General features: G+C 43.9%; 1 protein-coding gene across 1 annotated transcript; it reads left to right on the top strand.

Moving 5' to 3' along the window:
- The first annotated feature begins 10,324 nt into the window (after positions 1-10,324).
- LOC110521094 (isthmin-2-like) lies at positions 10,325-16,445 on the top strand. The gene is made up of 2 exons (XM_021598515.2): positions 10,325-10,890; positions 16,185-16,445. The coding sequence occupies exons 1-2, from the start codon at positions 10,759-10,761 to the stop codon at positions 16,443-16,445; spliced, it is 393 nt and encodes a 130-aa protein (XP_021454190.2). The 5' UTR covers positions 10,325-10,758.
- Positions 16,446-18,026: the final 1,581 nt, after the last annotated feature.

Raw genomic sequence — 18,026 nt, 5'->3', positions numbered from 1 at the left:
GGGCTAGTTAGGGCAGTGATTCTAAACTAGGGGTACTAGTACCTAGGACAGGGGTGGGCAGACCTTTTGGCTCAAAGGGCACATTGAGTTTTTGAAACCAATTGAAGGGCCACATACTATATGTATATATATATATGACAAAACATGTGAAGCCTTTATTCATTTTCACATCGACACGCAACTACTTGTGTACTGTAGGTGTACATATGAACAGAACAATTCTACCCTTGTACCATCTCTACCCTTGTTTTTTGTGAACAGATTTTTCACAAAATGTATATCATTTATAACATCAGACACAGTCAAAAACACACACAGCTCCTGCATCTCTACCCTTGTAAAGTTCAATCAAACTTAGTCACAGTATGCAAACTTCTAAATATATACTCTACTGTTCAAAAGTTTGGGTTCACTTAGAAATGTCCTTGTTTTTTTAAAGAAAAGCACATTTTTTGTCCATTCAAATAACATCAAATGGATCAGAAATACAGTGTAGACATTGTTAATGTTGTAAATGACTATTGTAGCTGAAAATGGCTGATTTTTTTATGGAATATCTACATACACTACACGTATAGAGGCCCATTATCAGCAACCATCACTCCTGTGTTCCAATGGCACGTTATATTAGCTAATCCAAGTTTATAATTTTAAAAGGCTAATTGATCATTAGAAAACCCTTTTGCAACTATGTTAGCACAGCTGAAAACTGTCGTTCTGATTAAAGAAGCAATAAAACTGGCCTTTTTAGACTAGTTGAGTATCTGGAGCATCAGCATTTGTGGGTTTGATTACAGACTAAAAATGGCCAGAAACAAATAACTTTCTTCTGAAACTGTAACGATCGTTGTCCTCCTCGGATGAGCAATAGAAAGAATCCAACCAAAACGCAGCGTGGTAAGTGTCCATGTTAATTTTAATAAATAAACTGAACACCGCAATAACCAAAAAACAACAAAGAGAGAGAGTGAACGAAACAAAACAGTTCTGTAAGGTGAAGACACACAAAACAGAAAACAACTACCCACAAACACAGGTGGGAACAGGCTACCTAAGTATGGTTCTCAATCAGAGACAACGATAGACTCTGATTGGGAACCATACCAGGCCAAACACAGAAATACAAAACATAGAACAAAAACATAGAATGCCCACCCCAACTCACGCCCTGACCAAACCAAAAATAGAGACATGAAAAAGGAACTAAGGTCAGGACGTGACAGAAACTTGTCAGTCTATTCCTGTTCTGGGAAATTAAGGTTATTCCATGTGAGAAATTGCCAAGAAACTGAAGATCTCATAAAACGCTGTATATTACTCCCTTCACAGAACAGCGCAAACTGGATCTAACCAGAATTGAAAAAGGAGTGGGAGGGCCTGGTGCACAACTGAGCAAGACGACAAGTACATTAGAGTGTCTAGTTTGAGAAACAGACGCCAAACAAGTCCTCAACTGGCAGCTTCATTAAATAGTACCCGCAAAACACCAGTCTCAACGTCAACAGTGAAGAGGCGACTTCGGGATGCTGGCCTTCTTAACTTCTCCTTCAAAGCACTGTCACATTGGATGTTGATGAGCTCCAATTGTGTCTGGTGGTGCTTTTTCACTGTCGAAAGACAGAGGGCCATGATACAAGCTCCAGCTCAGTCTCAATCTGGTGAAGTCTGAGAAGTGGCGGGAAAACCCAGCATGCAGGTCGATCAAACTGTTAGTCTCAGTGCGGCACTGCGATTTGGGCGCGTTCAGTGTCGGAAAATGAGCGAGAGACCGGCTGCTCATTTGTAATGCTGTGTCACGTTGGAATACAGTTAAATACAGAAAACACAATCTCCCTGCAGTTTCACATTCAGACGCCCCAGTATGTCCACACCGAAAGCAAAGTCGCCCAGCAATTGTGTGTCTTTCAATTCGGAGAAGTCGTCAGCTTTACCAACCGTATCAAGGAACATACCTGGCTTCCCTCCCACACAGGACGAAACACTTTCCCCAGGCTTAGCCGTTCACATTTGAATGGTACAACAAGTCCTGGTGTTCTGCCTCTGTGTCATTGAGCAGCTGAATGAACTGATGATTGATACGTCTCCTTGTCTGTATAAACTTGAGCTGACGATGGATAAGCCTCCTTGCCTATATAAACTTGAACTGATGATGGATAAGACTCCTTGTCTGTATAATGTTGAACTGATGATGGATAAGTCTCCTTGCCTGTATAATGTTGAACTGATGATGGATAAGTCTCCTTGCCTGTATAATGTTGAACTGATGATGGATAAGTCTCCTTGTCTGTATAATGTTGAACTGATGATGGATAAGACTCCTTGTCTGTATAAAGTTGAACTGATGATGGATAAGTCTCCTTGCCTGTATAATGTTGAACTGATGATGGATAAGTCTCCTTGCCGTATAAAGTTGACCTGATGATGGATAAGTCTCCTTGTCTGTGTAAAGTTGAACTGATGATGGATAAGCCTCCTTGCCTGTATAAAGTTGACCTGACGATGGATAAGTCTCCTTGCCTGTATAATGTTGAACTGATGATGGATAAGTCTCCTTGCCGTATAAAGTTGACCTGATGATGGATAAGTCTCCTTGTCTGTGTAAAGTTGACCTGATGATGGATAAGTCTCCTTGTCTGTGTAAAGTTGAACTGATGATGGATAAGCCTCCTTGTCTGTATAAAGTTGACCTGACGATGGATAAGCCTCCTTGCCTGTATAAAGTTGAACTGATGATGGATAAGTCTCCTTGCCTGTATAAAGTTGAACTGATGATGGATAAGTCTCCTTGACTGTATAAAGTTGACAAGTTTTACAACCACTTTGCCAACATTTTCCAGCTTTAACAGACTTTTACACGGGGCTTCCTGATGTGAAGAAATATTAAAGCCGCCGAGTTAGGGCGTTCTTCTTCTACTTTGTCATGTATTCTTTTTAGTAGGCCAATGTTTTTACGGGTTAGATTTGGTGATCCATCTGTTGTGACGTTTGTCAGTTTGCGCCAAGGTAGATTCATTTTTTTCCCCAAGCTGGCAGACACCCTGTCATATAAATCAGAGGCCCTGGTTGTTTCCATAATTGATTCCATCGCAAGAAGTTCCTCTGTTATTTCAGAGTTCTCCTTTTTTCCTCTGACAAATATGCTAAGTTGAGCGGTGTCTCTGATGTCAGTATTCTCATCCAGTGCTATAGAAAAACAGATCAAAGACATCTGCTTTTTATCTTCAACTTGGAGATTAGCTAGTGATAGCTTGATCTATCACTGACCTATCACTTCCACGCGCCTGGTGATGGTTCTGCGTGATGAGCAAATGTTCTACAATTGTTTTTTTATTACTCTCAGGACAAAATATACCAGCAGTCTCCAACAAACACTCTTTCACAAACTCCCCTTCAGTAGAAGGCTTGCTATGCTTTGTGATTTTATGTGCCACAGCCATAGCTTGACTTAGTTACAGAGTCTGGAGTAGAACACTGTTTAATAAACATATTTTGTTGGGCTTTTAAGTTTGTGGCAAGTCGTAACTCAAATACAATAATATTTAATACACAAATGTCTTGCGGGCCGGATTGAAGTGCCCGGCGGGCCGTTCTTTGCCCCCCCCCCCCCCCCCCCCCCCCCCCCCTGAGTTCTATAAGGGACACTTTGGAAGCCTCGTGAGAACATAGGCTTACTGGTAAACTGTACATTGGGGGGTACTTCAGGTGACAACATAGGCTTATAGGTAAACTGTACATTAGGGTGTACTTCAGGTGAGGACATAGGCTTACTGGTAAACTGTATATTAGGGGGTACTAGAGGTGATAACATAGGCTTATAGGTAAACTGTACATTAGGGGGTACTAGAGGTGATAACATAGGCTTATAGGTAAACTGTATATTAGGGGGTACTAGAGGTGATAACATAGGCTTATAGGTAAACTGTACATTAGGGGGTACTAGAGGTGATAACATAGGCTTATAGGTAAACTGTACATTAGGGGGTACTAGAGGTGATAACATAGGCTTATAGGTAAACTGTACATTAGGGGGTACTAGAGGTGATAACATAGGCTTATAGGTAAACTGTACATTAGGGGGTACTTCAGGTGAGAACATAGGCTTATAGGTAAACTGTACATTAGGGGGTACTTCAGGTGAGAACATAGGCTTATAGGTAAACTGCACATTAGGGGGTACTTCAGGTGAGAACATAGGCTTACTGGTAAACTGTACATTAGGGGGTACTTCAGGGAGACTCCGGACAGAGCAACATGTACTTGGTGATACAGTAACCAAAGCTAGGGAATAAAATGCAATTGCTCTTAAAGATCTAAGGTCAGTTTTGTAATCACACAATTTCAAGCAATGAGTAACCTCATCCTTAGGCTTGATTGAGAGAGAACTGGCTGGTAGATGAGATTAACCAATGAGTTATAACCATTTATCAATGTGTTATAAAGCCTTCATGACCTCCCATAAAGGGGACATTCATGTCAAATGTAGCAAATTAGAGACAGCAGATTTCACCTTTTTGAGAAACTGTGAAACATCAATGTTTGCCCATATGGTCTACTGGGTAGATCAAATTAAATCCAAAAGGACTTCACCTTCAACTACTACATCTCATCCTCCTCTATGACCACTTCATACCTGTACATACTGTTCACAATAACTTCAGTAGTACTCTGCTTTCGTTATTTACAGAGGAAAAAAGGACTGGTTCTGATCCTTGGCTCAGGGTAAGGCTGTAAGCGCCAGAGGCTAGGAGGCTGTTTGATGTTTTTATTATTATGGCTGGCTCACTGATGTCCCAGTAGCATCACTAGGCTAGCTTCTCTGCTTCAGGCAAGGCTGGGGCTGAGACTCATGTTGAAGGGTATTCTGTTGTCTTGTCTTGTGAGTTACATTATCCTACCAACAGACAGAGAGAGAGAGGGGGGGGGGGAGATAAGCAGGGGAGAGAGAAGGAGAGAGAATGATGAGGGAGAGCGAGACAGAGAGACACAGACAGAGAAAGAAAGACAGAGACAGACTGACAGAGAGACTGAAACTAAGTCTACCCCTGGAAAACAGCAATTAAACAAACCAGTCTGAATCCTGTGAAGAATTTATTTTATTTTCTGGGGGTGGAGTTGAAACTATATTTCTGTCCCGTATTGGGATCACTGTAGCTAAAATAATGTTTTGGAATCACTCCATTGTCGTGAGTAAGCTATACACAGTGGGGCAAAAAAGTATTTAGTCAGCCACCAATTGTGCAAGTTCTCCCACTTAAAAAGATGAGAGAGGCCTGTAATTTTCATCATAGGTACACTTCAACTATGACCGACAAAATGAGAAAAAAAATCCAGAAAATCACATTGTAGGATTTTTAATGAATTTATTTGCAAATTATGGTGGAAAATAAGTATTTGGTCAATAACAAAAGTTTCTCAATACTTTGTTAATTAGCCTTTGTTGGCAATGACAGAGGTCAAACGTTTTCTGTAAGTCTTCACAAGGTTTTCACACACTGTTGCTGGTATTTTGGCCCATTCCTCCATGCAGATCTCCTCTAGAGCAGTAATGTTTTGGGGCTGTTGCTGGGCAACACGGACTTTCAACTCCCTCCAAAGATTTTATATGGGGTTGAGATCTGGAGACTGGCTAGGCCACTCCAGGACCTTGAAATGCTTCTTATGAAGCCACTCCTTCGTTGCCCGGGCAGTGTGTTTGGGATCATTGTCATGCTGAAAGACCCAGCCATGTTTCATCTTCAATGCCCTTGCTGATGGAAGGAGGATTTCACTCAAAATCTCACGATACATGGCTCCATTCATTCTTTCCTTTACACAGATCAGTCGTCCTGGTCCCTTTGCAGAAAAACAGCCCCAAAGCATGATGTTTACACCCCCATGCTTCACAGTAGGTATGGTGTTCTTTGGATGCAACTCAGCATTCTTTGTCCTCCAAACACGACGAGTTGAGTTTTTACCAAAAAGTTATATTTTGGTTTCATCTGACCATATGACATTCTCCCAGTCTTCTTCTGGATCATCCAAATGCTCTCTAGCAAACTTCAGACGGGCCTGGACATGTACTGGCTTAAGCAGGGGGACACGTCTGGCACTGCAGGATTTGAGTCCCTGGCGGCGTAGTGTGTTACTGATGGTAGGCTTTGTTACTTTGGTCCTAGCTCTCTGCAGGTCATTCACTAGGTCCCCCCGTGTGGTTCTGGGATTTTTGCTCAACGTTCTTGTGATCATTTTGACCCCACGGTGAGAGGTCTTGCGTGGAGCCCCAGATCGAGGGAGATTATCAGTGGTCTTGTATGTCTTCCATTTCCTAATAATTGCTCCCACAGGTGATTTCTTCAAACCAAGCTGCTTACCTATTGCAGATTCAGTCTTCCCAGCCTGGTACAGGTCTACAATTTTGTTTCTGGTGTCCTTTGACAACTGTTTGGTCTTGGCCATAGTGGAGTTTGGAGTGTGACTGTTTGAGGTTGTGGACAGGTGTCTTTTATACTGATAACAAGTTCAAACAGGTGCCATTAATACAGGTAACGAGTGGAGGACAGAGGAGCCTCTTAAAGAAGAAGTTACAGGTCTGTGAGAGCCAGAAATCTTGCTTGTTTGTAGGTGACCAAATACTTATTTTCCACCATAATTTGCAAATAAATTCATTAAAAATCCTACAATGTGATTTTCTGGATTTTTTTCCCTCATTTTGTCTCTCATAGTTGAAGTGTACCCATGATGAAAATTACAGGCCTCTCTCATCTTTTTTAAGTGGGAGAACTTGCACAATTGGTGGCTGACTAAATACTTTTTTTTGCCCCACTGTAGGTATCATTTGATTACCACAACAAGCTACACAACTGATTTAGAATTTACACAATTAAGACATAAGTGCATGTCAAATGAACCTGTGCCACAAAATAAAATGGTAATGGATGTAAACACAATAAAACGTCCTGTCTTCTTCCTGTCCATCTGTTAATCTGTGTGTGACACTATGTTTGTTTGTTAATTGCATGTAAATCACGGGGACCACCTCAGAGGCACACAGATGTTTACAGTTCTCCTGGGGTTACGGATCACTCTGAAACAAGGCCTTCTGAGTCACAGATGTTTACAGGTCTCCTGGGGTTACGGATCACTCTGAAACAAGGCCTTCTGAGTCACAGATGTTTACAGGTCTCCTGGGGTTACGGATCACTCTGAAACAAGGCCTTCTGAGTCACAGATGTTTACAAGTCTCCTGGGGTTACGGATCACTCTGAAACAAGGCCTTCTGAGTCACAGATGTTTACAGGTCTCCTGGGGTTACGGATCACTCTGAAACAAGGCCTTCTGAGTCACAGATGTTTACAGTTCTCCTGGGGTTACGGATCACTCTGAAACAAGGCCTTCTGAGTCACAGATGTTTACAGTTCTCCTGGGGTTACGGATCACTCTGAAACAAGGCCTTCTGAGTCACTGATGTTTACAGTTCTCCTGGGGTTACGGATCACTCTGAAACAAGGCCTTCTGAGTCACAGATGTTTACAGGTCTCCTGGGGTTACGGATCACTCTGAAACAAGGCCTTCTGAGTCACAGATGTTTACAGTTCTCCTGGGGTTACGGATCACTCTGAAACAAGGCCTTCTGAGTCACAGATGTTTACAGTTCTCCTGGGGTTACGGATCACTCTGAAACAAGGCCTTCTGAGTCACAGATGTTTACAGTTCTCCTGGGGTTACGGATCACTCTGAAACAAGGCCTTCTGAGTCACAGATGTTTACAGTTCTCCTGGGGTTACGGATCACTCTGAAACAAGGCCTTCTGAGTCACAGATGTTTACAGGTCTCCTGGGGTTACGGATCACTCTGAAACAAGGCCTTCTGAGTCACAGATGTTTAAAGGTCTCCTGGGGTTACGGATCACTCTGAAACAAGGCCTTCTGAGTCACAGATGTTTACAGGTCTCCTGGGGTTACGGATCACTCTGAAACAAGGCCTTCTGAGTCACAGATGTTTACAGGTCTCCTGGGGTTACGGATCACTCTGAAACAAGGCCTTCTGAGTCACAGATGTTTACAGGTCTCCTGGGGTTACGGATCACTCTGACACAAGGCCTTCTGAGTCACAGATGTTTACAGTTCTCCTGGGGTTACGGATCACTCTGAAACAAGGCCTTCTGAGTCACCGTCTCTTGTGTCATATTCAAGATAATCTATGAGATTCTAATGGCATCAATGTGATTCATTGATCTTGTGCGTGTATGCATTCCTCTGTGCATGTCTGTGTGTGGCCAGTGTGTCGCTCTCATATGTGGACCACAGTGTGGGTTGGGGACTCTGTGGGCGATATAGCAATATCTGGAGTGTAGTGGTGGAGGGCTATGAGCGTGTGTGTACGTGTTTGTGTGTGTGCCTGCGTACGTGTGCATGTTTGTGTGTGTGTGCTTCCATGCATGTGCGTATTTGTGTGTGTGTGTGTGTGTGTGTGTGTGTGTGTGTGTGTGTGTGTGTGTGTGTGTGTGTGTGTGTGTGGTGTCCATACCACAGTGCTGTTTGCTGGTCCTGGTCCACTGTGGTGCACTACATCCTGAGGAAGTCTCCTGTTCCTGTCAGCCGAGCAGAGTAAACTGGACTGTAACCACCTAGAGCTGGCCGTGGGCCGGGCCGTGGGCTATGAATAAGGCATAGTGTAGCGTACCACTCAGAGCCCCCTCAGACAGTCTTAGGTTGTGGCTAAAACCTGGGCTCTGGGTAAAAGTACTGGCTTTCATGGAAACACTCCAAAGGTCATCCTCTGAAATACATAATTTGTTAAATCCACTTCAATCAGTGTAGATGAAGGGGAGGAGACGGGATAAAGAAGGATTTTTAAGCCTTGAGACAATTTGGGGCGGCAGGTAGCCTAGTGGTTAGAGCGTAGGGCCAGTGACCGAAAGGTTTCAAGATCAAATCCCAGAGCTGACAAGGTCAAGATCTGTTGTTCTGTTCCCTGAACAAGACAGTTAACCCACTGTTCCTCGGCCACCATCGTACTTAAGAATGTGTTCTTAACTGACTTGCCTAGTTAAAGGTTCAATAAAACAAGTAAATACTGTAAATGAAGACATGGATTGTGTAATTGTGCCATTCAGAGGGTGAACGGACAAGACAAAATATTTAAGTGCCTTTGAACGGGGTATGGTAGTAGGTGCCAGGCGCACCAGTTTGAGTGTGTCAAGAACTGCAACACTGCTGGGTTTTTCACACTCAACAGTTTCCCGTGTATCAATATTTGTCTACCATCGCAAGGACATCCAACTGTATGTGTGTGGGTGTGTAACTCAATACTAGGAAGGGTTTCTTAATGTTTGGTATACTCAGTGTATATTCAAATAGCAAACATGTATTTAAAAAATAGGCCTTTGTGTGGAGTACACTATAGCCTACCCTACACTGTCATGAAGTTTGCATTCACACACCATCTCTTTACATGGTGTAAAAGTAGGCATCAGCTGTTCTGTCAGCACCTTGACACATCTCTTATTGACATGAGACACCTTTCAGGCTAATGTGTTGGCTGGTATCTCTTATTGACATGAGAAACCTTTCAGGCTAATGTGTTGGCTGGCATCTCTTATTGACATGAGACACCTTTCAGGCTAATGTGTTGGCTGGCATGTCTTATTGACATGAGACACCTTTCAGGCTAATGTGTTGGCTGGTATCTCTTATTGACATGAGGCACCTTTCAGGCTAATGTGTTGGCTGGTATCTCTTATTGACATGAGGCACCTTTCAGGCTAATGTGTTGGCTGGTATCTCTTATTGACATGAGACACCTTTCAGGCTAATGTGTTGGCTGGCATCTCTTATTGACATGAGACACCTTTCAGGCTAATGTGTTGGCTGGCATCTCTTATTGACATGAGACACCTTTCAGGCTAATGTGTTGGCTGGCTTTTTATCCATGTAATAGTCTACTGGTCTCCTCTCCCTTTATGTCCATGCCCATTACCAGTAATTTCTGTGTGGAGATCACAACTTCTCTAAAATGGCTCTTCAATCCCCTCCATTTGGAAAAGTGGATCCCTGAGAGAGACACCCCCATTGATTCGTGAGCATTACTTTTCTACCAAACAACAGTGTAGAAGCTGTGAACATATGAAGTCAGAGAGTGGTAACAGGTTTCCTTCTGAATCAGAGCTGCAGCATACTCATTCAGGGACAACACGTGGCTAAGGGACCTTCATTGGACAATGGATCCGAGATCAAACGCATACAGGCTATTTTCAACTCCAGATGTGAATGTATTAGTAGAAAACATCCACCCAACCATAGCGAAATGTAGCCAACTCTTTTAACCTAGTTCAATAAACCGTTCACCGGTGCGGACAGAGGGAGTGCGTGGTCTGCACGTGGCACTCAATGCATCCTTGGCACTATAGTCCAAGTTGGTCTAGTTTTAACGCGAAGATTGAAGAGCGCACATTGACCTAGACGCGCAATACAGGGAGGCAGACAGCGAAAGGAGAAATCAGTTGCGTCCTAGTGCGGCAGCGGGATATGGATTTTTCCACCAGACATTAGAGCGCATCTCTATCAAGAAGACGACTCTGAAGCTGTTGGTTGAATGAGTGACTTTCTTCTGGCTGGTTCAATACGTGACTTGCTCGGGAACGAATCACGGAAAAGAACAACCGCCAATGATGAGATAAAATAACAAGTTTATCTCGCAAAATAAATAACTGTAGTGAAAGAATACGTGTGATAGATTGAGTACCGCAAATACTGCCACTTGGTTTTAGTTGTCACTTCAATGGAGAAAATGTTTCTAGTCGGAGGGAGATGTCTAACGATAATTATCATCGTTTTAGTACTTTTCGTTGTGTTGGTGATGAGCTTTCCCAACAAACACCACCACAAACGCCACAATGGTGTTTTTTTGTTGGTAAGCAACTTTTTTCTTAATCATTTTCTTCTAGATTTTAGGTAAATAATACGTTCCAAATGTCACAGGATTTGGATACGAATTGAGCTGATGTATATTATCCTCTATGAAATTAAATACATATTTTACACTATAGCCTAATATAATAGCTTATTTTTTGTCAGTTATCTCTTCAAATTGAAATGAACTTAAATTTATCCACAGAGAGGATCTGTTCTCGTGCCAGTGAAACCTACTGGAGTGTATGACATATTCTGAGTTGTAATTAACTTCAGTTACAAAAGTGAACCTTCTAACAAACCAAATCAAATCATAATGTTGTGCCTAACATTATGCTACACTGAAATCTCTAGGGCCTTGGGGTAAAGGGTTGTTCGCCGTTTCTCCATGTATAGTAAGATATCTAGGCATCGAGAGAAGGTCGTTCTGAGCTGCACGGAGCAGCGTAGTATTACACAGACAGCCTCCTCGTCTACAGCAGCTATAACATATGGGCTTTCTGAATTCCCTTTGAAGCACATATCTATCTGTAAGAGTAACTCATGTGGGTGTTTGTGCGGCTCATGGACATATATGGGTGTGTGTGTGTGTAGGGGCCTTGAAGGTCACCATGAACAAAATCAGATGTAAGAATGGAGGAAAGGTTTAAACAGACAGATTCCAGAGCTCTATGAAATCGTTCCTCTGTACATTCTCTCCCCTGGGTCTCCTTCAATGGATGCCCTGTTGATGTCCTGATGCCCATAGTCTATAACTGATTGATGATGTATGTCAGTTGGATGTCAAACAAAAGAGAAACAGTGAGGGAGAGAGACAGAGAGGGAGAGACAGAGAGGGAGAGTGAGAGAGTTAGAGAGAGAGAGACAGAGAGGGAGAGGGAGAGAGTTAGAGAGAGAGAGAGACAGAGAGGGAGAGGGAGAGAGTTAGAGAGAGAGACAGAGAGGGAGAGAGGGAGATTTAGAGAGAGAGGGATAGACACCGAGAGGGAGAGTTAGAGAGTGAGACAGAGAGGGAGAGATACAGAGAGGGAGAGAGGTAGAGAGAGGGAGAGTGAGAGAGACAGAGAGGGAGAGAGGGGGAGAGTGAGAGAGACAGAGCGAGAGAGTTAGAGAGAGGGAGAGGGAGAGAGTTAGAGAGAAAGCGAAATAGAGAAAGAGGGGACAGAAAGAGAGAGATAGCATGTCGTGATTCTGGTGGTGGTAATGAGTGTGCGTTTTGGGCACCAGTGACCCTACCTGGTAGATGCCAGTTTAACCAGGTAGAGGAGGGGCTGGTTTGAACAATAGAGGAGCAAGAGGGACAATAGCAAGGGCTTACATAACCCTAACCCAAACTTTACCCTAACTCAGCAGGGTTAAAGGAACCCTCAGCAGATCTCTCTGACACTGGAATAAGGTCAGAGGTCAGGCTGGTTGATTGTTTACTTTGGCCATCTGTGTTATTGGTTTTCCCCATATCATGGGGGGCTGAGGAGGGGTGTAGAATGTGGAGTGTGCATGGCCTGGTTCACAAATATTGAAACCTGTTCACTCTACCTATCTGTTTCTTCTCCCTCCCTCTCCTTGCCTCCTCACTCTTTCAAGGCTTGCGATCAAAGGACCCCATAGTTTATTGTTATTCTGTAATGGTTTGGAAAGGGCCAAGTGTAGAGGCCTTTGATATCTGTGGACACATAAATCAGGCCTGCCTTCCTGTCACACCACTCGCCTGCCTGCCCTCTCTGCCCTTCCCTCTGCCCTGTCCTGCCCTCTCTGCCCTGACCTGCCTGTGTTCCTCTCCTCTTACGCACGTTGGATGTGGCAGAGCTTGCAAACCATTACAGACTACAAAGGGAAGCACATCCTAGAGCTGCCCAGTGACACAAGCCTACCAGATGAGCTAAACTACTTCTATACTCGCTTCGAGGCAAATAACACTGAAACATGCATGAGATCACCAGCTGTTCCGGAAGACGGTGAGATCACGCTCTCCGCAGCCGATGTGAGTAAGACCTTTAAACAGGTCAACATTGACAAGGCCGCAGGGCCAGATGGATTACCAGGACGTGTACTGTGAGCATACGCTGACCAACTGGCAAGTGTCTTCACTGACATTTTCAACCTCTCCCTGTCTGAGTCTGTAATACCAACATGTTTCAAGCAGACCACCATAGTCCCTGTGCCCAAGTACACTAAGTTAACCTGCCTAAATGACTACCGACCCGTAGCCCTCACGTCTGTAGCTATGAAGTGCTTTGAAAGGCTGATCATGGCTCATATCGACACCATTATCCCAGAAACCCTAGACCCACCTAAATTTGCACACCGCCTTAACAGATTCACAGATGATGCAATCTCTATTGCACTCCACACTGGCCTTTCCCACCTGGACAAAAGGAACATGTATGTGAGAATGCTATTCACTGAGCAACTACAGCTCAGCGTTCAACAGCATAGTTCCCTCAAAGCTCATCACTAAGCTAAGGACCCTGGGACTAAACACCTCCCTGCAACTGAACTCCCTATAGGCAGTCTCGCTATTGTCGGTGATCACTGTTGAATCATCGGCAATCTTGTTGGAGTCGTGCCTGGCCTTGCAGTCGTGAGTGAACAGGGAGTACAGGAGGGGACTGAGCCACCCCCATGTGGTAAGGGTAGGTAACAACACATCCGCCACGCTGATCCTCAACACGGGGGCCCCTCAGGGGTGCGTGCTCAGTCCCCTCCTGTACTCCCTGTGGTAGGCCTGATCACCGACAATGACGAGACAGCCTATAGGGAGGAGGTCAGAGACCTGGCAATATGGTGCCAGGACAACAAGCTCTCCCTCAACGTGATCAAGACAAAGGGGATGATTGTGGACTACAGGAAAAGGAGGACCGAGCACGCCCCAATTCTCATTGACAGGGCTGTAGTGGAGCTGGTTGAGAGCTTCAGGTTCCTCGGTGTCCACATCACCAACAAACTAGCATGGTCCAAGCACACCAAGACAGTCGTGAAGAGGGCACGACAAAACCTATTCCCCGTCAGGAGACTGAAAAGATTTGGCATGGGTCCTCAGATCCTCAAAAGGTTATACAGCTGCACAATCGAAAGCATCCTGACTGGTTGCATCACTGCCTGGTATGGCAACTGCTCGGCCTCCGACTGCAAGGCACTACAGAGGGTAATGCTTACAGCCCAGTACATCACTGGGGCCAAGCTTCCTGCCATCCAGGACCTCAATACCAGGCGGTGTCAGAGGAAAAATTGTCTGTAGACTGTTCTCTCTGCTACTGCAGGGTAAGCAGAACTGGGGCGCCAAGTCTAGGTCCAAGAGGGTTCTGAACAGCTTCTACCCCCAAGCCATAAGACTCCTGAACATCTAATTAAATGGTCACCCAGGCTTTTTGCATTGCCCCTCCCCCACACACCCTCTTTTATTATATACGTTATTATCAATGCATAGTCACTTGTGTAGTGCTTAAGAACAGCCCTTGGCCGTGGTATATTGGCCATATACCACACCTCCACCGGCCTTATTGCTTAAATATAGAACACCAAGTATAATTAAATCAAAATACAGAACACCAGGTCCAATTAAATCAAAATACAGAACACCAGGTATAATTAAATCAAAATACAGAACACCAGGTATAATTAAATCAAAATACAGAACACCAGGTCCAATTAAATCAAAATACAGAACACCAGGTATAATTAAATCAAAATACAGAACACCAGGTCCAATTAAATCAAAATACAGAACACCAGGTATAATTAAATCAAAATACAGAACACCAGGTATAATTAAATCAAAATACAGAACACCAGGTCCAATTACATCAAAATGATAGATCACCAGATCCAATTAAATCAAAATGATAGATCACCAGATCCAATTACATCAAAATGATAGATCACCAGATCCAATCAAATCAAAATGATAGATCACCAGATCCAATCAAAACACAGAACACCAGATCCAATCAAAACACAGAACAAAGAAGGAAGACAAGTCCTAATGTGTTTGGAAGCGTGTAATGACCATCCTCTAATTCTCAGAGGGACCTGACAAGACCCAGAGGAAGTCTTCAGGATCCTCCTCTCATCAGTAAAGAGTCAATAATGTTTGACAGGGGTTACCTCTAAATGGATCAGATCTGACCGACCAACAGGCTGACTTTTTTTATGGGAGAATTGCAGCCATTGAAAAAGTACAGTCTGTTCTCGGGCCCATAACCAACTGTTTTGTCACCACTCCAGATTTTGGTTTAAACTGCACTACATTTCAGACTGGCACTGCTTCAGTTACTGAAGTCCTGTCAGATGTTTGGGCTATTTATTACCACTGTAGATACTGGCTGAATTAAAAGTGTTGATTAATAGAAGACCCTTACCTGACCTTAGATACATTTTTAGTGGCAACTTGATCTAAAGGATGGTTGACATTTACATTTGAGTCATTTAGGAGACGCTCTTATTCAGAGCGACTGACAATCTAGTGCATTCATCTTAAGATAGCTAGTTGAGATAACCACATACAGTATCACAGTCATAGTGAGTACATTTTTCCGCAATAAAGTAGCTATCGGCAATGTCAGAGCTAGACGATGTTCACTTTGTCACAGACAGGCAGACAGAGGGTGGAGAAGAGGGAGAGACAGAGGGAGGAACAGAGGGAGAGAGACAGGGAGAGACAGGGGGAGGAGGACCTTAGGGAGACCTATGGCTTCTGTCTGTTGAGTGTAGCTGCACATTCTTTACATGAGTTATTAGCAGACATTCTCATCCAGAGTGAGTTCCTGTAGCAATTAGGATCAAGTGCATTTCACAAGGCTTGGGGATTTGACCCAGCGACCTTTCGGTTACTGGCCCAACGCTCTTAACCGCTAGGCTACCTGCTGCCCTAGGGCATGGCAGGACACGGCAGATTGAAACACAGGGCCAGCCTGCCCACCATCCCAGGGGTCCCACGACTTCGAAGCGCTCTCATTAAAACTAGAGAATCTGGCACAGGCTCCTCTTTGTCAAAGGCCTGGATGCCAGGGCTCTGGCTGCTGTGGGAAATAAATGAGAAGCAGACGGATGGACGGGGTTTGGTTGGTTGGTCTGCTGATTTGTTGCCCCAATGATTTCTAGGAGCTCTGTCACTAAGTCATAGCATGGTGCAAATGTTTCTCCTGGGCAAATAGCTAAAGCAAGTAACCTTTGTATCTTAAACTAGCCAGTAATCAGTGTATTGTTTATGATTAATGTCATCAAGGTCTTCAGAGCGGTCCAGTCCACTGTGTTTCGTCATGATGATTAATTGAGGTGTCCTATCTTTTTCCTCAGGCTCGTGATCAGCCGCCCATCAGTGGGGTCCATCATGGACCGGAGGCCCTGGAGCAGCAGAACCAGGTCCAGAACCTCCTCCCCCCTGTCACTGAGCACCGCCACAAGAGGAGGTGGTTCCACTCCCAGCACCGCTCCGTAGGGGTTCTGCCCCAGCCAGAGCCTGAGGAGATCAAGCCCTTCGTTCTGGACCTGAAGAACTTCCCTGAGCTGGCCAACGCAGACATCAGCTCGCAGAACCCCAACATCCAGGTGTGGTGACGAATATTGATAGTATTTTTATGATGTTTTTCTAGCCCCTCAAGAGCGATTTACATTTGTACTGGGGAAGCCCGCCTAATATAAATAATACATATACATAATATATGACATTTAGCAGACACTTTTATCCAAAGGGACTTACAGTCCTGCATGCATACATTTTACATATGGTTGGTCCCGGGAATCAAACCCAGAATCCTGGTGTTGGAAGTGCTAGAGGTGTCATTACAGACACAGTGGTTCGAATCCAGGCTGTATCACAACCGGCTGTGATTGGGAATTCCATAGGGCGGCACACAATTGGCTCAGTGTCGTCCGGGTTTGGCCGGTGTAGGCCGTCATTGTAAACAATAATTTGTTCTTAACTGACTTGCCTAGTTAAATTTAAAAAAGGTAAAAAAAAAATATATATATATATATATATACAGTGCCTTGCGAAAGTATTCGGCCCCTTTGAACTTTGCGACCTTTTGCCACATTTCAGGCTTCAAACATAAAGATATAAAACTTTATTTTTTTGTGAAGAATCAACAACAAGTGGGACACAATCATGAAGTGGAACGACATTTATTGGATATTTTAAACTTTTTTAACAAATCAAAAACTGAAAAATTGGGCGTGCAAAATTATTCAGCCCCTTTACTTTCAGTGCAGCAAACTCTCTCCAGAAGTTCAGTGAGGATCTCTGAATGATCCAATGTTGACCTAAATGACTAATGATGATAAATACAATCCACCTGTGTGTAATCAAGTCTCTGTATAAATGCACCTGCACTGTGATAGTCTCAGAGGTCCGTTAAAAGCGCAAAGAGCATCATGAAGAACAAGGAACACACCAGGCAGGTCCGAGATACTGTTGTGAAGAAGTTTAAAGCCGGATTTGGATACAAAAAGATTTCCCAAGCTTTAAACATCCCAAGGAGCACTGTGCAAGCGATAATATTGAAATGGAAGGAGTTTCAGACCACTGCAAATCTACCAAGACCTGGCCGTCCCTCTAAACTTTCAGCTCATACAAGGAGAAGACTGATCAGAGATGCAGCCAAGAGGCCCATGATCACTCTGGATGAACTGCAGAGATCTACAGCTGAGGTGGGAGACTCTGTCCATAGGACAACAATCAGTCGTATATTGCACAAATCTGGCCTTTATGGAAGAGTGGCAAGAAGAAAGCCATTTCTTAAAGATATCCATAAAAAGTGTTGTTTAAAGTTTGCCACAAGCCACCTGGGAGACACACCAAACATCTGGTCAGATGAAACCAAAATTGAACTTTTTGGCAACAATGCAAAACGTTATGTTTGGCGTAAAAGCAACACAGCTGAACACACCATCCCCACTGTCAAACATGGTGGTGGCAGCATCATGGTTTGGGCCTGCTTTTCTTCAGCAGGGACAGGGAAGATGGTTAAAATTGATGGGAAGATGGATGGAGCCAAATACAGGACCATTCTGGAAGAAAACCTGATGGAGTCTGCAAAAGACCTGAGACTGGGACGGAGATTTGTCTTCCAACAAGACAATGATCCAAAACATAAAGCAAAATCTACAATGGAATGGTTCAAAAATAAACATATTCAG

Source organism: Oncorhynchus mykiss, chromosome 4 (assembly GCF_013265735.2).
Source record: "Oncorhynchus mykiss isolate Arlee chromosome 4, USDA_OmykA_1.1, whole genome shotgun sequence".
NCBI classification, from domain to species: domain Eukaryota; kingdom Metazoa; phylum Chordata; class Actinopteri; order Salmoniformes; family Salmonidae; genus Oncorhynchus; species Oncorhynchus mykiss.
The sequence above is the reverse complement of the archived record's forward strand: the minus strand, read 5'-3'. Positions and strand labels throughout refer to the sequence as shown.